Source organism: Sus scrofa, chromosome 8, assembly GCF_054392235.1.
Source record: "Sus scrofa isolate SSC_HxYL_T2T_F1_AM1 chromosome 8, Sscrofa_HxYL_maternal_Yorkshire_Landrace_v2.0, whole genome shotgun sequence".
Lineage (NCBI taxonomy): Eukaryota > Metazoa > Chordata > Mammalia > Artiodactyla > Suidae > Sus > Sus scrofa.
The window spans coordinates 66980859-67004097 of NC_139390.1; the positions used below are offsets into that span (position 1 = coordinate 66980859).

Below are 23239 nucleotides of genomic sequence, written 5' to 3' on the forward strand. Positions count from 1 at the left end.
TTCCACATACAGGTGGTAGCATATGATATATGTCTTTCTCTAACTTACTTCACTCATAGGTCCATCCATATTGTTGCACTATTTCATTTTTTTAATGGCTGAGTAGTATTCCATTGTGTATATGTACCACATCTTCTTTATCCACTCATCTGTTGATGGACATTTAGGTTGCTTCCAAGTCTTGGCTACTTTTATATAGTGCTGCAGTGAACATAGGGGTACATGTATCTTTTTGAATTGCAATTTTGTCTGGATATATGCCCAGGAGTGGGGTTGCTGGATCATATGGTAGTTCTATATTTAGTTTTCTGAGGCACCCGCCTTCTGTTCTCCTTAGTGGTTGTACCAATTTCCATTCCCACCAACAGTCGGGAGAGTTCCCTTTTCTCTGCATTCTCTCCAGCATTTTTTATTTGTAGACTTATTAAGGATGGCTATTCTGACCAGTGTGAGGTGATAACCCACTGTAGTTTTGATTTGTGTTTCTCTAATAATTAGTGATATTGAGCATCTTTTCATGTGCTTTTATCCATCTGTATATCTTCTTTGAATAAATGTCTATTTAGCTCTTCTCATTTTGGGGGATTGGGTTGTGGTTGTGTTTTTATAACTGAGCTACATGAGCTGTTTGTGTATTTTGGAAATTAATGCCTTGTTGGTGTCTTTGTTTGCAAATATTTTCTCCCATTCTGTGGGTTGTCTTTTGTGTATGATTTTGTTTATGGTTTCCTTTGTTGTGCAAAAGTTTTTAAGTTTAATTAGGTCCCATTTATTTTTATTTTTATTGCTCTAGAAGGTGGATCCAAAAAGATTGCTGCAGTTTATGTCAGTGTGTTCTGTCTATATTTTTCTCTAAGAGTGTTATATTATCCAGCCTTACATTTAGATATTTAATCCAAAGCTATAGTAATCAAAACAATATGGTACTGGCACAAAAACAGAAATATAAATCAATAGAACAAGATAGAAAGCCCAGAAATAAACCCACACATCTATAAAATTGACATCTATGGTCAATTAATCTACGACAAAGGAAGTAAGACTATACTATGGAAAAAAGACAGACTCTTCAATAAGTGGTGCTAGGAAAACTAGACAGCTCTATGTAAAAGAGTGATATTAGAACATTCTCTAACATCATGTACAAAAATAAACCATTCTCATTCCTTTCTTTCCTCAGCAGCTGGTCCATTTTAGCTTCCTTTGCAGGTTCCTCCTCATCTCCACAAACTCTCATTGTTGCTCTGGCCCAGGTGTAATCCTTGATATGGTCTAGGTCCTGTCCATTCTTTCTCTGTAGTTGATCACATATAGTCATGTGACTCTAAACTTCCATCTCCATTTCTTAACTCTACCCTCTTAGATTCAACTGCTCACTTGATAGATCCAACTAGACTTCTATTAGGTGTCATCATTCTAGAGCTACCCTTTTGGTATTCTCCCATCTGAAAATTCTCCCTCTTAGTAAATGGTTACCCTGTCCTTCCAGGTGCTCCAGCCCTAAACAAAACACCATCTTTGATTCATTTCTTTTCATGCACTCTGAATACCCAATGCTATGAGCATGTCCTGCCAGGTCCAGCCTCTGAGAACTTAGTATCTTCATCTTTATCCCCTGATTCAAGCCCCTACCATCTATCCTCTGCTCTTTTTTACAGCACTTCAATAGGCTCTCCTGCTAGCCTCCTTAGCCTTCTTAAATTTATTCTCAGCACAATTGCCAGAGGGATACTCTTAAAATGTGAGTCACTCTTCTGATTCATTCTCAAAAAGCAGTTCTGTAATCCCTTTAAAATGCAAATAAGTACTTCACACCTTTGATCCAACCTGAATAACATTTTACCTCAAAGAATGCAAAATCCCAAACTCTTTAGCAACTCTTTTTTTTTTTTTTAATTTTATTGAAGTAGAATTGATTTACAATGTTGTGATAATTTCTGCTGGACAACAAAGTGATTCAGTTATACATGTACACACATCCATTCTTTTGTAGACTCTTTTCCCGTATAGACCATCATGGAATATTGGGTGGAGTCCCCTGTGCCTTCAACATCTCTTCATCTCCCCTCCAGCTATTCTTCCCCTTGCTCACTTGGCATCCTTGACCTTCCACAAACACATCAGGGAGCCTCTGCTTAGACCTGAAAGTCTCCCTTCTCTTCACCCCTCAAATAGCCACATGGTTGGCTTTCTCAGCTCTTTCAAGTCTTTGTCCCAGGGTCCCTTCTCAAAGAGGCTTTCCGGATTCACCCAATTTAATGTTTCTGGTTACCCCACCCTACAGAATACCTTGGGGAGTAAGGCAAGACAGGTCTCCAGAATTTATAGTTTTCCAATGGAGAAAAGTGTTAAGACTGATTTTGGAATGCGTGCTGAGAACTGACCTTGGCTTGGTCAGTTTAAGCAGGTGAAAGAAGGAAAGATATGCTCCAAGATGGTAACACAGCTGAGAATGAGTTTTTTCTACTTCTCTTGTCTAAGGAAAGATTTGATTATCTTCTCTCTTAGATACACAGGTAATAATTATGGAAATTTATGCAAAGTAATTTTATACCAAAGTGTGGTAGTATTTATGGCATTTTAAAAACCTTTCCATTATTGGAATCACCTGCTGGTTTATTTGTCTGTTGTTCCGTAAAATGTCTGTCTCTTGTCTTACCAGCCATTCTCTTTGTGAACCCTTTGGTGGGAAGGGTATTTTAGTCTGCAGGATCATAAGTTTCAAATTAATTGACTAATTAACATTTCTACTGTGGTTTTGTAGAGCACAGTAACAAATGCTTTAGAAAATGTTCTGAGGATTTGTATCACCTATAGCTTTTTCTTCTACTTAAATAGAATTCTTTGGGAGATAATAAAAAAAAAAAACTCCCCACTCATTCCTGTCAGTTCAACTTGACATTGATTTTTATTATCTTTAAAAGGCTTCGCTTTCCTTAGTTTGATGCTTTCATCTTTCTCCCTCTCTATTCTTTTTAACTGAGTATATTCTATGGCCCCCACTCCAACTTTATTCAAGTCCAAGTACAGGCGATATATTTTGTTTCCTTTCTTTTTAAAATCATTGTAGTTCTTTTAAAATTTAGAATTTATTTAAGACAGTGACAACCTAGAAAATTTTAACTTCATACTGTGCATTCTGTGTTTCAAATATTTTATAGTTAAACTTTGTCTAGTTTAGAAGAAAACAAAAGGTTAACCTTAAAGACTATAAGGTGCTGCATTTGCACAGAAAGAAAAGTAATTGCTTTTCAAAAAGAATATTTTTAAAGTCCAAAAAGTCAAGATTAAAAACTTAGAAATTATTTTATTAGTGAAAAGTAAAATGTTCAAAGTATGATGCTCACTGTCATGCCTAAATTTTTATGTTCATTTTGTATTTTGCCATCTGTAGTGTAATGGGATTGAAGTGGAGTTAGAGATTAAAAGTCGAAAAAAAAAAAAAAAAAGGAGTTCCCGTTGTGGCTCAGTGGTTAACGAATCCGACTAGGAACCCTGAGGTTGAGGGTTCGATCCCTGGCCTCACTCAGTGGGTTGAGGATCCGGCGTTGCCATGAGCTGTGGTGTAGGTGGCAGACGAGGCTTGGATGCCGAGTTGCTGTGGCTCTGGCGTAGGCTGGTGGCTACAGCTCCATTTCGACCCCTAGCCTCCAGGCTAGGGAGTGGCCCAAGAAATGGCAAAAAGACCAAAAAAAAAAGTCATAACTAGTGTGTGGTACTTCAAACAACATAGTTACTTAGAAAAAATAACTGGATAACTGACAAGTTGAATAGCTTCCAACTATGTAAAATTCCATGATTGTATTAATTATCTTGAATATTTATTTTAAAAAATTGACAGCCTTTTAGAACCAGGAACTATTCTTGGATCTTCTCATTGAACAGTTTTATAATGATATGTTTCCTTCATAGATTTATTAAAATTTGAAATTATTTATTTGCTGGTCTGCTGTTTTTTTGTCTGACTCCACCATCAGACCCTAACTAAGCTCTGTCTGAGGAGCAGAGACCTCAATGAAGCTAGAGAGGCAATCTTGTAGGTCATCTGGGGAAAGATTCTTCTAGACAGAAGGAACAAGAACAAGACCCTGAACGAGGGGTGATTCTGATGTGTTTGAGGAGCTGCAGGGAGAACAGTGTAGTTGCTGTGGAAAGAGTGGAAGAAAGTGTGTTAGCAGAAAAAGCCAGAGGGTCTAGAACAGAAGGCCTCTGTGTATGGGTTTTACTCAAGTGTACTGGAGACCACCACAGTTTTGAGCAGAGGATTCACATCGTCTGTCACATACATACGTAATAGATTTCATGTTTTATATCTGCTCATTTGGTAATTTGTTAAGAAGGAAATTTCAGCCATGTTCAGATCCAAAATGATGTATATGCTTCCTAGAATGTGGATTAGTTTTTACAGTAAGCAATACATATTTTGCAAGATAACTTTTTTTACCCTCTGAATTTTAAGTTCTTAAGGACATCATATCTATTCTGAAGTCCTACATACCTAAACTAAGTCTATCACCATTTGACATTTTCTAGAGTTTTTTAATGCTTTTGCCTACACATCCCTTTTGCTTAATAAAAGGATGACAACTGCCACCTTCATCATCTAACCCCCCACCCCGTACCAGACACTTGTAAACACCTGTCTGAATTTTTTAGGTCAGAGAGTGTATGCAGAATTTTACATTACTTGTGAGCAGTGGGCAGGAACAGGTATTTCAAAATATGAATGAATTAATGGGAGAATCCCCTCCACCCCCATGGCTCTTGGAGAGTCAGACATTGAACGAATAACCAGAAATGGAGACTGCTGCCTCCATATCACTTCCCTCATTCTACAATGTGTCACCAAGCACCTGGAGCCTATTTCATTTCGTTTCTGATGAAGTTGCTATGAGAAGAGGAAATGAGTGCGGGAAAAAGAGAATTCTCCCCTCTGTTTATCTCTGTACTGGGAAGGGAGGAAAAGCCCAAAGGTAACCTACCTAGTGACAGCTAAGAAAAGTGCCCTCTGCCTCAGGGCCTGAGAAGAGGAATTAGCACAGTATCACTAAGAATTATTTTATTATTTACTTTCTTCACTCTTTTTTACAGAACTTTCAAAGAAAAGTTGAAAGAGTGGTCCAATAAGCACTCATATACCTCTTCTTCTGAATTCACATTTAAAGTTTTGACCCATTTGACTGTCAGCTCTCTTTGTATGTACATGCATATATATATCTTGCTATAATATTTGACTCTGAAAGTAAATTGCTGACTTTATGATATTTAATTCCTCAATTCAAGAACACTGTCTATCAGTAAAACACAGAAGAAATTTTTTTTTTTTTTTTTTTTTTCTGTTTTGGCCACCCTGCAATGTATGGGGTGAGATCTTAGCCTCAGTTGTGTCCTGAGCCAGGGGTCAGATCTTAGCCTCAGTTGTGTCCTATATACTGCAGCTGTGGCCACACCAGATCCTTTAACCACCCCCCCCCCCCAAATTGCCAGGCCAGGGATCAAACCTGCCTCCTAGCGCTTCAGAGACACTGCCGATCTTGTTACGCCACAGCAGGAAGCCTGTAGTAAAATTTTTAAGCAGAAAGAAAGAGACCTGCAACAGTTTTATGCATATTCCAGATCCACATCCTTACAATTTTCAGGTTCTTTGTTATTGTCAGTAAATAAATGTGGCTAAAATTAGCAGCTGGAGCTGCATTGCAATTCTAGTGGGAAATATTGCATAGGAAATAAGTAATCGTGTTTATAGAGATTGCAAAAAGGAGTGATCTGGTGAGGACTTCAAATCACAGGGAGGCCCAGAATGGTCAGTAATAATGGGAACGAATATCATTTCTTCAGTGTCTACATACATGATCTCATTTAACCCCCAACACCACAGTAGGTCTTGCCATCATAATTTATTTTCCAGGAAGTTGAAATAAGAATTAAAAGTTAGGCAGTTTAGGGTCCCCGATTCTAGTTCTATAAATAACCGCCTCTTATCATCTGAACTTCTTGTTCCCATTATTAGTCAGTTAAATGAGATGAATACAAATTTTTCTTACATTATCTCAGGATCATTTTAGGCATTGAATAACACAATTTATTAAAGTCATACTGAGAATTATGAAGTTTTCTGAAAATATGATTTTTTTTTGGTCTTTTTGCTATTTCTTTGGGCCGCTCCTGCGGCACATGGAAATTCCCAGGCTAGGGGTCGAATCGGAGCTGCAGCCACCGGCCTACACCAGAGCCACAGCAACGTGGGATCCGAGCCGCGTCTGCAACCTAAACCACAGATCACGGCAACGCCGGATCGTCAACCCACTGAGCAAGGGCAGGGACCAAACCCGCAACCTCATGGCTCCTAGTCGGATTCGCCAACCACTGTGCCACAACGGGAACTCCTGAAAATATGATTTTTTAATTCACCATATGTTTAACTGCCTTCAAAACCTTTGAGCTCTTGATTCTGGGAATAGTTAACTATCAAGACCCAAATATTTAAGTTTTTAATAATAAATAATTACCTACTTCTACCTGAAAGAAAGACATTTAAGCCAGTGTTTTACATCACTGTTCAAAGAGACAGAGATTCTTTTTTTCACAATGAAATTGTCAAATCATCAACAGATTTTCATCAAGATATTATTATAACTGCCTATAACTTCCCAGCTCTTCAAAGGGTCAGTTATTTGGACATTGTGAATTCCTACAATGCCAGCACCACCAAATTCAATTTTAAGTACAGTCCATTAAGTCAGTACTAATCATGCGTAATCTTTTTCATTGATTGGGTTTCTTCTTCATTAGTGAAATGACTTTTAGGATTGACCAACTGAATTAATTTTTAAGAAATATTTTAAATATAATAGCTTTACTCACTCAATTTACCCATGCTTCAAAAAGTGTAATCAACCAGTCAAGAAAAAGAAGCAAGCATAAAAACTTGCTCCATCCTAATACTCAAAAAAAAATCCTCACTTTCTTATACTGTTCTTACCAAGAACTAGTTGATACATTTACTAACCATAGTCTATTTGCTCTGAATCACAAAATTTTACCTTTTTTTTTTTGAAACATTCAGACTGTGCTGTGATTGTTTTTTCTTTTTTCCTGGCCTATTTCATTCCACTGTATTTAGTAAATAAAGTGATAAAACTCGAAAACTATTGGACTCTAGGGGAATTAGGCTAGATTTTTCAAAATAGTTATTTACGTAGCTTTCTAAGACAGGCAGTAAAGTCAACTTGTACGTCAGGTTTTAAAAGCATGCGAGCAAAAATATGGCTGAACTAAATCACTTTTCTCACCATCAGGGGACTGCCAATTTATTCTGTGTGTCCTTACAGTTCAGCATTAACTGCTGAAAGCTCTTGTATGGTTGGTTCCTTGATGATTTAAAAATCCAATCATGGAACTTTTAAGGTGTTAATTTTGTAAAAAGTTAATGTGAGTTCAAGTTAGGGACCTGAGGCTTGTGGGATAATTGTCCTCAGGGTTATTATGTGGAAGACCCCACATAATAGGCAGAACATTTATTCATGAGAGTAGAAAAAAGAAAACCTAATAACTGTCCCTTTTTTTTTTCCTGAAATCAATATAACTAAGAAAACCAAATGAAAACGGAGTAATGGAGTAAAAATGGAATATACGTGTGTGTACATGTGTATATATTTCTCTTCTGTTTTATTCAGTACCTGACACATAGTAGTCACCCAACTGACAATAAATCTACCAAATTTTATTAGATATTTTTTGGCTTGGTGTAGTTTCTATTTATTTGTTTTTTATAATATAGTTATGTAAAATTACATTCTCTGTTAAGCCTAATTCAGTTTGTCTCTATTTTAAAGCTTTTCTTTCTCATTGCAGTGAATTTATCTTTCCTTACATGCCAAAGGAAATGGCTCTATGAGAAGAATGACATTAAAATAATAACATTATATGTATCTGAGTAATTCAAGTCCACTATTTCTGTGGTTCCCTTTTATTGTACTTCAGTTCCTCTATCCTATTTCATTTTACCTAATCCCTTTAAGAAGTGCTTTCAAAAATTGTTTTTGTGTCTTCGTGTGTGTATATATGTGTGTTTTCATGAAAAGAATCTTAGGTGAAGCTGCCCATTTTGTCTGAGAATCAGGAAATTTGCTGAATGATCCCCAGCAAAAACCACTGTGTTTAATCAAGATACTGAGAAGACAGTCAAGAAATTTTCCCTTCAACCCTAACTCTGTTCTCTCTTAGGGGCTTAGTGTAATTGGATCAACAAAGGAAATATCGGAGAGCATCTGTGGTCCTCTCCACTGTTAGTGATATTGTTAAGAAAATGGAGTATTTGGCCACCAGTTAGCATGATCAACTTCCTAGAGAGCCAACTGGAAAACACCACTGCCAGATCAAAAAATGTACTTGACATATAATAAGTAAATATGCACTTATGTGTTATTATTACTTATCAATGACAACCAGAAGTGTTTAGTACTAATTAATAGTAGCGCTAATATTTTGTAAATGCTTCTGTCCATCCTCTGATATAGCGAAAGTCTTTATTAGCTATTTAAATGTTTAGGCTTCTATTATTCCATATTTTATAAATGTGAGAATTAAATAAGTTAGTAAAATGAAATAAGTGGACAGATGTGACCTGTAGTTAATAAAACAACTATGACTTTTTTTTTCTCTTTGTATTTTTCCTTCTTTTTCTTTTTTATAGCGTTAAAATTGAGTAGCTCAAAGGTCAAGTTCACTTGGACCTGCAGTTCTGATCTTGTCAGGCCTATACTACACTGATTCCTGGTGTCAGTTCAAAGTGATGACATCAAAATAATTATTTTCTCAACAAAAATGTTGAGTACTTAGGCTTCCACTGAATATCTTTACTTACTAGGTTTCTAGACTTGTAGGAACGAGTTCCCACCTCTCCCAAAATGCCATCCATTTTGTATCTATGGGCTTGTTTCAGTAAACCAGTTGTTTGTCAATTAGTTCTCTTGTGTCTGTGAATTCACCTTAAAGGCTTCCATGTCCAAAATATCATGGTTTATAAATATCTCCAAGTACATTGAATGTCATGATCAAATACAATCAGAGATAATGGTTTTAAAGCCCTGAGATAGTTGTATTTTATGAAATAAAGCCCGGATTGCAAATAAGATTTAGTTGTAATAAAGAATGATAAAGTCCTATATAACATGACTGCCCTTTTCTGATGATTTCTTTGGGGGGAATAGTTTTAAAGCCCCCAAATAAGTCATGTTTTTCTCTGTAACTAACGTTTGTTCTAACCTACACAGAACTCTATCAACTCGGGCAGAAAAGTGCATTTTTGGGGGTTCCCTAGAGCCTCTTCTGAACTCATCAAGCAGTTTAAGAGAAACATGTAATTGTGTCTTACAGTAATATTTTTCTCCATTCTCACTGTCATATATTTCAAAGTTAGAGAAAGCCCTTTTTCTGATCCCACACTTTGGAAATATGATTTTACAGATGGCCCATATTTTAACATTGTCCATTACCAGCCCCATTGATAGCCATCTTGAAGGAACACGTCTCAAGTGATTAAGTCTTTCCATTTCTAGACAGTTAAAAGGCTCATTAAGTACTTCTGCACATTTTGAGGAAACTTAAAAGTGACCAAATAATTTCATTATGAAACCTCGTTATCACACATAAGTCAATCACATCCCTTTTTAGCAGCCTTGGCTACAGGGTATACAGGACATTCAGTAGGTAAGAACTGTTCATGTTCTATCAGATAAGAGGTTTATAGGCTGAATGGCATTTTCTAAAATTTACATTTGCACTGTCTGCCACATATGCAGATAGATGAGTGAAGTCTGCTTTGTATCTGGACAAGGTGTCAACAACTTTTTTTGTGTGTCTTCTGAAGTTTAATCAGAATCTTTGTGGAAATCAAGAAGCTAATTTGAAACTCCATTTTTCAAATAAAAATATGTGAGAACCAGGGAAAACATTATTTTGTTGCTCTGATCCAACATATCACTTGATTTACCGATCACTAGTAAGATCTGACAGAATCAGCTCTACACAGTAAGGACCCAGAACATTGATAAACAAAATGTCCCCTTTTGTTTCCCCACAGGACATTTCAGTTGCAGCCTCTGAATCAGGAAAAGTAACTTTACTCAGGTGCATAAACAAATCAAGGGAACAAAGCAATAATGCATATTCATTCTTTTGGAATACTCAGGCTTATTAGACAACCATTCATTTTAACTGAATTGGTGCCTTGTGCGGGGCGGGGGGGGATTTAAAGGAAAACTTTGTCTTACGAAAACTTGCTTGACTCATCCTGGCTCTGTGACATTCAGCCCTCAGATGCACATTTTCACAGTCTTCTCTCTCATGCCCGGTCCCAAATTCACTTCTACATTTTGTGCAGTATGTTTTGGTTTGGTTATCTCTCATCTAATTTCATGTGTCCTTCCATGTAGCTTTAAAATAACACAACATTTAGCTTTCTTTTTAGCATTGTCTTGTTATTATACTATAGCTGTTTTTAGTTTCCTTAACAAACTCTTAGAAAACATTGTCACAATAGTCACAATATTAAAAATTAAATTAGCACCATTTAGATACAAAGCACAACAGTTAATCCAAAATCAAAGAGGAAATTAGGATCACAAGGCCCTAAAGTGCATGCCTAGGTGTTATCACTCAGAATGATGCAACAGTGTTTACTCCTGTAGTAGGAATTGCAAATCATGGTTTCCAGCATTAATAGTCAGGAGAAAGAACAATAGGAGTCACTAAGGAAGGTGAATATTCAAGGCCACAGACATTTGATACTAAAAACAGTGTTGCTTCCAACTTCCATTTTCCAGATTGTCATATGGATTTTGTACTTTCCTTCCAAAGTTCTGAATCCATCTCTCCTCTATTCCCATGTCTCAGGGCTTTCCCAGGATGCAAACATAGTATGAAAATGAGAACACTCCTGAGCAACCGTGGACAGTTGTCATCCTACCATTAATCCCATATCTACCACATTGCTAGTTGAAAGATCTAAGATAAAGTACTTTGTGCTTCAATTTCTTCACCTGTAAATTGGAGATACCTATAGTATCACATCATAGGGTTTGGAAGGACTAAGTGACTACTCTAATAAAATAAGTAAGCACTTCTAAGAGAATCTGGTATTCTGAAAGTTATGCGTTAGCTATTACCATCATGTCATCATTCTCATCATCTTTACCATCATCCTCATACTGGACTTGACTCAGAAATGTTAGAGATGAAATCTTCTATCTGCCTAGCTTCATTTCCTACCCTCACTCCAGGTACTCCTAAAATCTTTTTCTTATTTACTGTTTGAATATTTCATTTACTTTAAAATAATTGCTTTTTGTTTATCAACTTTAATCTACTTGTTTAAAAACCTATATCTGCATTTAATTATCATCTACTGTAAGATACTTAGTTTTCACCTTTCCTACTAGTTCCTTTTTCTTTCCTTTGTTGAAGTAATTATAGATCTGGTTCACCAAATATGATGTGATGCAAAAACAATTTTTATTTATTTATTTATTTTGCTTTTTAAGGCCCCCCCTGCAGCATATGGAGGTTCCCATGCTAGGGGTCGAATCAGAGCTGTAGCCTCTGGCCTACACAACAGCCACAGAAACTTTGGATCCAAGCCGCATCTGTAACCTACACCACAGCTCACAGCAACACACCAAGGGAGGCCAGGGATCGAACCTGAGTGCTCATGGATGCTAGTCAGGTTCATTTTCACTGAGCCACGACAGGAACTCTGGATTCAAAAACAATTTAATTCAAAGCAAGGAAATCTCAAATAACTTAGATGCAATGCTGTCCTTCTGAAACCAAAGAGAGTTTCTGAATTAGTTCTATTGAATCCCAAGGGCAGGTGTGTATTAATGTTTCTGTGTGCTCTTGCTTTTGCCAGTGTCTCTCAGTAATTAGAGCCTGAGAATATTTGATGGATTTTTTTCAATTTAATATAAATTTGAAGATTATTGCTGAGGTATTTGGGTTAATTTACTATAAAAATCATAAGAAATATAATCATATCTTTCTCCTTTCTGTGTTACTCAACTTTGACCTTCATCCTATTCTGCAAAGGAAATCTTAATTTCCTCAGACCATTGAGCCCTTTATTTTCCCAAGCATTTGTGGGGTGACCTTTGTGTTTGATGATCTGTTAGAGCAATGTGATGAACTTATTTCACAGAATTCTTACCACATTTATCAGAGAATAGGTCTTTTGTAACCCTACTAGCTTCAGCAGAATTCATGAATCAAAGCAATGCCTTATGCTGATATGATACATTAGTAGCAAAGTGAGTGCTCCTACGTTTACAAAAAAAACCCACCAACAACTCATTTTAGCTATATTACAACTATTTCAGAGCAAGATATGTTTAAGAGGCAATTTAAAATCATATTATTATGCCTTAGTAAATCTGACAACATTAAAATAATACATTTTTATGCAGAAAGTAAAACAGTTTCTTCAAAATTAGTGGTCCACAATTAATAATTATAATAGGGTGATTGTTCAAGCAGTATCTGGAAAACACAACTTTCTAAAAATATAAAAAAGAAAAAAATCCAGAGGGGTTAAGAATTTAATTCATATAGTTTGTATTACATCTGAAAACATTTAAGCAGTTGAAATGAAAAACATTTAGAAATCTATTTTTCCATCTTGTTTGCTGACATGCTTTTTGGACAATAAATTTAGAAATATAAAGATTTACATAGAGGTCTTAGAGTACTTGGTTGTGTTATTTTTAACTCATGAAGCAAAACTCACATTTCCCTATTCCGTAGGTCTGGGCTTAGTTTCATTAAATGTACCTATTGGTATATTTAAGAGTTTTAAATTGACAGAATGACTTTCACAAACATTATTGTTTAAGCCATCTTTTTTCCTTCAATGTAGTACTTGTTCCATTTGTGGTATTTGAGTTATTAACCCCACTGTGATAGGACAAAGAAAATTAATTGAAGTGAAAATAAGAGGAAAAACAGAACTTTCTGGAGTTTTTACTTTCTGAAATATCTTGCATTTTAAATATGAATATAAATTTCATAGAAAGGTTGAAACACAAGTATTGTTTTCATAAAAATTTCTTTCTAGAGTAGATAGTCAGTAAATTTCCTGAAAGTATATTCTGATGAATAATTCTGTCATTCTGTTTGTAGATGTTCTATTTTTTTTTTTTAATGGCCACACCTATAGCACATGGAAGTTCCTGGACCAGGGATTGAATATGAGTTGCAGCTGTGACCAGAGCTGAAACTAACTACAAAAACATGGGATTCTTGTAACCCTTTGAGCTGGGTGGGGGATCAAATCTTCACCTCTGCCGAGAAGTAAGCTGCTGCAGTCAGGTTCTTAACCTACTGCACTGCAGCAGGAACTCTTCCCCATATTCTTTAAGAAGTTAACTTCCTTGAATTTTTTGATTTTTTGTTTATTTTTATATTTTTTTGTGGATTTCCCAAGCATTTTTTAGAATAGTTTATGGTACACACTTTAAACATACATATTTAAGTACAAATAACTCCAAAAAAGACATGCAGTTGGCCAGGAGGCATGTGAAAAAATGCTCAACATCACTAATTTTTGGAGAAATGCAAATCAAAACTACTATGAGGTACCTCCTCCAGGATTTCTTGATGGACTAAGAATAGTGTGTGAAAGAGGAATCAAGACGACTTTTAAGTTTTGTTTTGTTTTGTTTTTTCCTTTCTTTTTTTCTAATGGCAACACCTGCTGCACATGGATGTTCCCAAGCTGGGGTTGAATCAGAGCTACAGCTGCTAGTCTATGCCTCAGTCACGGCAACGCCAGAGCCTTAACCCACTGATTGAGGCCAAGTATCAAACCACATCCTCATGGACATCAGTTGGGTTCTTAACCCACTGAGCCACAATGGGAACTCCCAACTTTTAAGTTTTTGACCAGAACACTTCAAGGAATAAAATTGCTGTTTACTGAAGTTAGGAAAACAGAAGAGTAAATTTGGGAGTGGGGGTGGGAGTTGGAGGTAGAAACAGCAAAAGGGGCTTGGTTTTGAACATGTAGTATTTGATTTTGCTACTTTTTAAAAATCAGCGAAGATTAAATGATGCTAAAGCTATACTGATATAAGAAGATTCAACTCTGAGGAATTTCGTCTAAGTGGAGTAGGGTTATTATAGCCACTAAAAACCACTCAAAAAATGTTTACTAACTGTTTTTTATGCATCCAACCCTGGGGGTAGGTGCTCAGATATATTACTGTTCATAAGTTGTGAAATAAGATCTCAAGTCACATAATGGTATATATTTCATGTCATAGGTGGCTGCATTATATACTGCTCACAAACATGGAATCATGGAAATATGAATACTTGATCATTAACATTTTTTAAAACTATTAACAAATAGGAGTTTTATTTAAGTGACCATCCCCTTGAAGGGGATCTGTTTTTATCATGGTTTGGCCTCCTAAAAATTCTGTTTTGACAGACTCTTATAAAGAAGGCTAAAATCATAGGTCTTATGGCATTTAATGTCCAGTGTTCTTTTTCTTTAATCTTACTGATAAAAGTGCTGAGTTATATTCAATCACAGTATAATATGTATAAGGTGGGTTCATGTTTATGTTTTCTGAGCTAGACAATAATTACTTGCTACACTTTTTTTGTTGTCTTTGAGCATTATGTACTTTCTGTGCTGATGTTTTGAACTTTGGTATTCTTAATAACAATACATGGGGTTTTTGAAAGACCCGCGAAGGCACTAAGTCAAGTAGACACATCTCTAATAATGCACCTACCCAGAAAAGGCAGGAGTTATTTGGTTTCTTTTTTTCCTTTTTTTTTTTTTTTTTTTTTTGAGGTCCTTAGGATACATTTGAGAATGTATTACACCTACCATTATGGAAGACTGCTGTGCTGAACGTTGGTGTTTGATATTCAATTACAGCATCTTTCCTTTGAGTCAGAGAAGAGAGCAAATAGCCCTCTGCTCAGGGGACTGGGTAGCAGGAGCTGCTCTCCACTGTCCAATAGTAAAGTAATTTCGTCTATCAGAGACCCAACACTACTTTAGCAGTGTCCCCGGGAGAACAAAGCAGTTAAAGCAAAATTTCATGCCGTTTTCTTTCATGATTTGAGCTCCTTCAGAGAAATATATCTAGAGTTATGCAGGGATATTTCAAAACTATTTCATTGATGGTGTCCTAGCAGAGTTCTTTGTCAAATAACAACTGTGAAGTCATATCTGGCAATATTGGAAGTGCTGTGATTCACATTACAGCCTGGTGGTTCACTTGGAAAAGAATTTCCACATTCAGAATAATCTTTGTAGGATGTTTGTATAAAACATAAAAGTACAAAGTTTGAATTAAAACAAAAATAGAGAACCTGGATATTTATGTATTTTTTAACATGACCTAACAAGGTAGAAGACAATTATATGCAGTAACCACCATCCTAAAATAGTCAGTGTGTATGATCTATACAGTTGAAAAATATATCCGTTGGAAACAAAGCATTTTTTTTCAACTAAAAAATTTCCCATGCACTTGCTGCTACACTTTTATTACTTATGCATATATCCATAAAAATCAATTTCATCAATTTGTGTCTTTAAAAAAATTTTTTTATCTTTTTAGGGCTTCACTTGCAGCATATGGAGGTTCCCAGGTTAGGGGTCGAATCGTCGCTGTAGCCGCTGGCCTATGCCATAGCCATAGCAATACCAGATCTAAGCCGCACCTACAATTTACACCACAGCTCACGGCAACACAGGATCCTTAACCCACTGAGCAATGCCAGGGATTAAACCTGCATCCTCAAGGATGGTAGTCAGATTTGTTTCTGCTGAGCCATGACGGGAACTCCTTTTTTTGGGGGTCTTATTTTTTTATGTAAATAGAATCATACTGTATAGATACTTTTGCCACTTGCATTTTTTTACAAAGAAATCTAATATTAGATTTTTGAGAAGTGTCCATGTTTGTGACTATACATCTAAAGGATTTTCCTGTTTTGGATATCATTCCATAAGTCAGCCATTATTTATTTATTCTGCTACTGATGGAAATTAGGTCTTTAAGACTTTTCAAGAAACCTGGAAAGAAAGGGATTGATAGTCATGGACAGTTTTTCAGCTCTGCTCCAGCACCACGGCACACCGATGTGATATGTGGGGTTACCAATATTTCTAAAGTTTCACAGAAATGGTTTTGGGTGGAGGCAGTCTACCATAGAGCAGTAATAGGGTTTTGAATCTTAGAACAGAAACAGAGGTGAGATAGTGGACAAATGAAAGAACATGGCAAGTATGGAACTCACAGAACTTTTAACAGAGCCAAAAAATGAAGTTTCAGCACAGAAGTTTTCATGAGCATATTTCTTTTTTGTAGCTCTACTATCTGTTTTGTGCCGCCAGTGGGTATAGTAATTCTGAATGCTGATTTCCACCTGTGTGTAACAGGCTTCATTCCTGCAAAACCTTTCAAGGATCAAACTTCCTGATCTCCTTAAGCCATTCGACATGAATATTAATCCAATGAATATCCTCGTTCTTTTAGATCTTCCACTAAATAAATGGTACACATATTGGCTGTTCTTGAGACTTAAGTGAGGACCCTTATAAATTATATACTTATGAACTCAACCTTGGAAATTCTGATAAAGGACTCTTAAGACAGAGGAATTTTATTTTTTAATGGAAATCCCTTAATGATTCAAAAAAACATTTCTGTTGAGATACCACTTCCCTGTTTAATTTTATTTTTTAAAGAAAGTATTCCCTAGCAGAACTTGTAAAGAAAAAAATAATTTAATGTGAAAATGTAATGTGGAGTATTAAAAAAAGTTTTACCTTGAAATGTTTGGTCAGAATTAAGTTGATTTGTTTCAATTATTTGTATACTGAAAGCGTACATAGTTAACATAAGTAGTTAAGAAACGTGCAAACACTCTTAACAAACTGATTTACACCTCAGCAAAAAGAAAAAATGCTTTGCCTGTGGGCTAGAACATGCAAATAATTGTTATCTTATTCATTGCGTATGTAGAAGATGATTAGTACACTCTTAAAATTATGCTTCATGACTCCAGGCTCTATGAACTTTGTCATTGGCTATGCATAATTGCAGCTTACTGCTTTTTCTGTGTGTTTCCAGCACAGTGACGCAGTCCATGACCTTCTTCTGGATGTGATCACCTGGGTTGGAATTTTGCTGTCCCTTGTTTGTCTCCTGATTTGCATCTTCACATTTTGCTTTTTCCGTGGGCTTCAGAGTGACCGAAACACCATCCACAAGAACCTCTGTATCAGCCTTTTTGTAGCAGAACTGCTCTTCCTAATTGGGATCAACCGAACAGACCAACCAGTAAGCAACTTACATTGGTATTAGAAAAGGATTTCTCCACTTCCAGCTTTCCAATACTCAAAATACTCTTGTTTGAAAAGATCACCTCTTGTAGTTGCCTAGCAGTTACTAATATTCAGATCTCATTCAGTTTTTCCTTTTTCGTGTCCCATTGTCATTAAGATATATGAATCTAGATTTCTTCAGAAATTTTGTTCATAAACTTGCCTTTCTAAAGAGCTATCTTTCTTCATTAGCTTTTTAATTTAACTGTTTAACCACAGAGCTGAATATTTAGTGAAATTAAATCATTTGGGGAATGGAAGAGCATCTTCTAACACGTAATTGTTATTATTTGAAGTCTGTAGTATACTTTTTTAAAGAAACAAGGAATATTATACTGAAAACTGCATGTCTAAAATGAGTTTTTCTAATTGACCTATTTTTGGAAAATCATTCAAACCATGTGCCATTTTTATAATTTGTAAGCTCTTCCCCAATTTTTTTTACACTTTATATTTTCTCCAAGTTCTGTTCACATCTTTTATTGCCAGCTTTGAACTTCACTGCTAATGACATTTAGCCACATCAGGAAAAGAAGGGAGGAGGGGAGAGAGAAAGGAAGGGATGGAGGGAGATAAAGGAAAAGGGAAAAAGGAATAGCACTAGCCAATTTGGTTTTGGGGTAAAACCAAGTGGAAAATATGAACAACAGATAGTATCTAATATATCAAACAGAATTTATTCCCATTCGTAATTTCTGTGAGGCCCTTTCTATTTACTTAAGATTCATGCACATAGCACAAGTCCGTTCTCATGACTAAAACTGCAAATGAAAACTTTCATTTTTTAGAAGACTTACAGATATAGTAAATAATTCATTCACTTCGTGCACTTCTCTGGTACATGTCCATATGTATAGAGTACTTTACAATAAAAATGCAGATTCATGATTGTGATTACACATTCATGATTAATGGCAGTAAAGGGTACGATTATAGTGATTATACTTTTAATTGGTTATCATATACAAATGTGACAGCTATTCCCATAAATGCATACAGATGAATAAGCAATCAAAGAGCACAGTTTTTCTCCAAAAAAGTAAAGCCTTCTGATAACAAAAATTAATAGTTGAAGTTCTAACTCTCAAAAGCAAGAAATGGAAAATGGTGTTATTTTCCAAGAAGAAATCATTTCATTCTCTTAACCTGCAATTCAAATGCTCTATGATTTCTTTTCATTTAGAAACCTTATCCTTATTTTTGTTTCCTGATGTTACATGTGGTGTGATAAACTTCACCAAATGTTGCATGCTGCACAAAAACTAATTTCTGAAAAGTAGCATTAGGAACAATGATTGCTATGAAAAAGCTTAGGTAGAATGCAGTTCAACCCAACTTGTCCTTATACTTATTGCTGGATAGGTCGCCTTTACCTGACTCTTATATAGCAGTTTGGCTCTGTTTCCTCTCCAGCCCCTTTGACACTTAACTTACTCCTCTAGCCTTCATTGTCATCTCTCCAACCAAGGAAACAGACCTGCCCATTATTCAAGGATCATACTCACCATTGAATCCATACTAATCTGATAATTTCTATAAATGTATTGCTTTTTTCTAATAGGAACTATGGATCTTAGTTAGGACTGCTTATGAAAAATGAAGACCTTCCCCACAGAGGAATGAGAATTTCAGGAACCGACATTAGAAAATTAATATGTAGTCAGCTGGAACTTGTAGAAGCTTAGAAAATATGCCAAAGTTAAGGCTGGCTGCCTCTGTTGACCAAGCTTATCTAGACCATCATTGATTACAACAGCAAAAAGTGAGATGGCAAAGGCACCTCTGGAACATGTTCCTTTAACCATGTCTGCTTTTACGCTTATGCAGTGTGAACTTTCCAGTGCCACCTTCAACCCTTTCTGAAACAAGGCAGGGGAGAAAGAAGCAATTAATAGTAGTGAATTAATAGTCTCATTATCAATGCTGTAATTATTATATTTTTAAGAGCTTTTATTCACCTTGATTTTAATGTTTCTCTTTCATTTACCACCAAAGAACTTAGTATGTAAGTAAACACATGGTTAAGGACCAGAAAAAAACTCATGAGATCTATTTTAAAACCTTTAGCCTAATTTCAGAAATTATTATCAGTAGGATCTCATTAGAAGTTTTCCCTATATGTTATGTTTTTCTTGTTATAAAATGCTCCACTGTCATCCAAAGCCATTATTAATAAAATGTTAAATATAATTTTCAAAGATAGGTTATATTTCATTAGGTTTTGATATCTGAATTTTAAGAATTTTTTCTTAATTTGTTTTTTCTGTACCCATGGCATATGGAAGTTCCTGAGCCAGGGATGGAATTAGAGCCGCAACTGTGACCTACACTGCACTTGTGGCAACGCTAGATACTTTGCCCACTACACTGGGCCGGGAATCAAATTCACACTTCAGCAGTTACCTGAGCTGCTACAGAGACAATATAGCATCCTTAATATGCTTTGCTACAGTGGGAACTCTTGATTATTTTTTTCCAGATCTATTTATTACTACAATCATGATGAATATTTATTTTAATTTTATGGCAATTAGTACTGTCTCATTTGGTAGTTATTTGACTGCCTCCTGTGCTCCTTTTTCTAGATCGCCTGTGCAGTTTTTGCTGCCCTCCTGCATTTCTTCTTCTTGGCTGCCTTCACCTGGATGTTCCTGGAGGGAGTGCAGCTCTACATCATGCTGGTGGAGGTTTTTGAGAGTGAACATTCACGTAGGAAATACTTTTACCTGGTCGGCTATGGGATGCCTGCCCTCATTGTGGCTGTGTCAGCTGCAGTAGACTACAGGAGTTATGGAACAGATAAAGTGTGAGTTTATGTTTTCTTTCCTTTTTTTTTCCCCTTTCTAAATCTAGTTGAAATAAAAGCTTTGGATTTTCTCAGAAGCTAAGTCTTTATATCACCTCACAGCAATAAACAACGGAGCTGGAGAAGCAAATGGGGATAATTCAATTCATGGATTGTGCTTTTGTCATGATGTGAAGAGAGAAAAAAATATTTCTGAGATTCCACATGTATATCACAGCTTTGAGTAATTATAAAAGTGATGGTACTTTTATATCTTTCAGAGCATTGAGACCTTTTTTAGATGAAGAACTAGCTATATGAAAGATGTGTATTTAGAGGACAGTGCATTCCTTTACAATAATGACTTCTCTTCTTCCTGACATGTCAGCTCTGAGCACTAGAAAGTGGTCTACATCATTAACAGAAAGATAAGACTATGGGAGCAGGAGAAACTTGTATTTTCCCTAGGTGGCTTTTGGGGTAGAGTGATGAATTTTATTTTCAGTGTGCCTTCAAATAAGTGAGACATACTTACAGAGGTGTTCCACGTCCTGGAAAGGAAGTCAGTGAAAAATGTTTCTATAATCCACATCAGTATAACAGTTGGGATCCTGGGAATGAATGGGATTCAATAGAAAAAGAACAGAAGGAAGACCAAGATGGTTTTCTGATGAATACTCATATTTAGGACATATATTGAAGAGAGAAAATAAAAATAGAGCAAGGAAAGGGGGAAATAGAGCCTTGAAAGAGAACCATGGGGAAAGTGAGAAGAAAGGTTCAAGGTGGTGTTTTATGTCCAAGATAATTCAAGTAGAATAAGCATGGAGGAAGAGTCATTTGTTCCTTCTGACAACTATTTAGATAAAGTGCTGGAGACAGAAGCCGAATTAGAAGGTGTGAAGAGATAAGTCAGTGGCAAGAAAGTAGAGTCTTCAAATATTAACTATAGCCTGGAAAAGTTCAACGGAGGAGTGACAGTATTAACTCATGATAGTAGCAGTGAATTAAAAATGAAGTCCTGAGAATGTCTATGATGGGAAGAACCAAGTTGGTGAGAGGGGATTAGTGAAGAGAAAGCATTTTATGCCTCGTTTGTAACAATATGTAGATACTGAATGGGAGAAAAATGTCCCGGGGGGATAGAAAGGCATAAGATTAGACATCAGATGAGGAAAACCTTACATTTAGTACTAAAAGTGGCCTTAGCATTCACTTAGTCCAAGGCATTAATTTTACAGATGAAGTAAGCAAGGACCAGGTAAATTAATAGTCTTGCCCATGGTAATAGAGGTAGAGAGTGGCAGACATATGATTAAATAAGTCAGGCTTATTTCCACTAAAACTAGGATGTTTTTGAAATAGTAAATGACCCCTGTCTTCAGAAGTGTGAAGGAAATAACAGTTAAGATAAATTTGGAAGTGGAGGAATTTTTCCATCAAGTAGGAGATGCTGACTTTTGCTGAGTGAATAGGTGAGGTCATGTTGAAAGGACAGGAGATTTGAAAAGCTTTGAAATGAGCACTATGGAAAGTGTGTTAAGGGGCCAATTAGACATTAATAAAAAGATTTCCAAGTAGTGGTGAAGGCTCAGATGAGGTTAGATAACATCAATTTGTACAGAAGTTAATAAGCCAAATTTCATGACTTTCCACCAGCAGTCAGCAGCCTGAATATGTTGGCAATAAAGCAGCTCATTTCCCAGAAGAGAGGCTTCAGAAGGAGGGAACAAGAGGACTCTAGAGTTACAGAGTTATCGGGAGCATAATTAAAAGAGAATATGCGTTGGTGTAGGACCACTGATTGTATGATTAAAAGACCATCTCACTTCCATGTTGTTGTTTTTTTTTTCCTTGAGTACAATGACAGGCTCCGTAAAGCCATTTCTCTAAATGCCAATAGCAGTAATTATTTTTTAATCCAACCTTTGCAACTTGTGTTAAATCTAAGGTCATTTTGTGTATCCTAGTTGCATTCATGGACAAGATTAGGAATAGATAAGAATATTACCGTTATTTCCCCCTAAAGACATTTTAGGGGAGGGGGATTAGAAAGATAATGGAATTTAAAAAAACCTTTATTGATATAATTAAAACACTATAAAATTCAATCTTTTATTTTTTAACTGACATTTTATTTATTTATTTATTTATTTATTTATTTAAAATATAGTTGATTTACAAGGTTGTGCCAATTTCTGCTACATAGCAAAGTGACCCATTCATACATATATACATATATTCCCTTATATTATCTTCCATCATGGTCTATCCCAAGAGATTGGATAAAGTTTGCTGTACTGTACAGTAGGACCTCATTGCTTATCTACTCTATGTTTTTAGTGATTTTAATTTTTTCCATTATAGTTGGTTTACAGAGGTCTGTCAGTTTCTACTGTAGAGAAAAATGACCCAGTCACACATATATACATTCCTTTTCTCATGTTATCCTCCATTATAAGTGACTAGATATAGTTCCCTGTGCTACACAGCATGATCTCATTGCTTATTCACTCCAAATGCAATAGTTTGCATCTATTAACCTCAAATTCCCAGTCCATCCCACTCCCTTCCCCTCCCCCTTGGCAACCATGAGTCTCTTCTCTAAGTCCATGAGTTACTTTTCTGTGGAAAGGTACATTTGTGCCATATATTAGATTCCAGATGTAAGTGATATCATATGGTATTTGTCTTTCTCTTTCTAGCTTACTTCACTTAGTATGGGAATCTTTGTTTCTATCCAAGTTGCTCCAAATGGCTATTTTTTATGGCTGCATAGTATTCCATTGTGAATATATACCATATCTTAATCCATTCATCTGTCAATGGACATTTAGGTGGCTTCTATGTCTTGGCCATTGTGAATAGTGCTGCAATGAACATATGGGAGCTTATAACTTTTTCAAGGAAAGTTTTGTCCATATTATGCTCAAGAGTGGAATTGCTGGGTCATATGGTAGTTCTATATTTAGTTTTCTGAGGTACTCCCATACTGTTTTCCATAGGGGTTGTACAAATTTACATTTCCACCAACAGTGTAGAAGGGC

The 23239-nt window shown here is 35.9% G+C and overlaps 1 protein-coding gene across 50 annotated transcripts in view; it reads left to right on the forward strand.

The window, feature by feature from the left end:
* The window catches only part of ADGRL3 (adhesion G protein-coupled receptor L3), an 812688-nt gene that overhangs the window by 696720 nt on the left and 92729 nt on the right, over positions 1 to 23239 (forward strand). For all 50 annotated transcript variants that reach the window (XM_084972370.1, XM_084972365.1, XM_084972348.1 and 47 more), the window contains 2 exons: positions 17154 to 17363; positions 19993 to 20213. In XM_084972370.1, coding sequence (XP_084828496.1) covers positions 17154 to 17363; positions 19993 to 20213 — 431 coding nt within the window. The remainder of the gene's footprint in view (positions 1 to 17153; positions 17364 to 19992; positions 20214 to 23239) is intronic.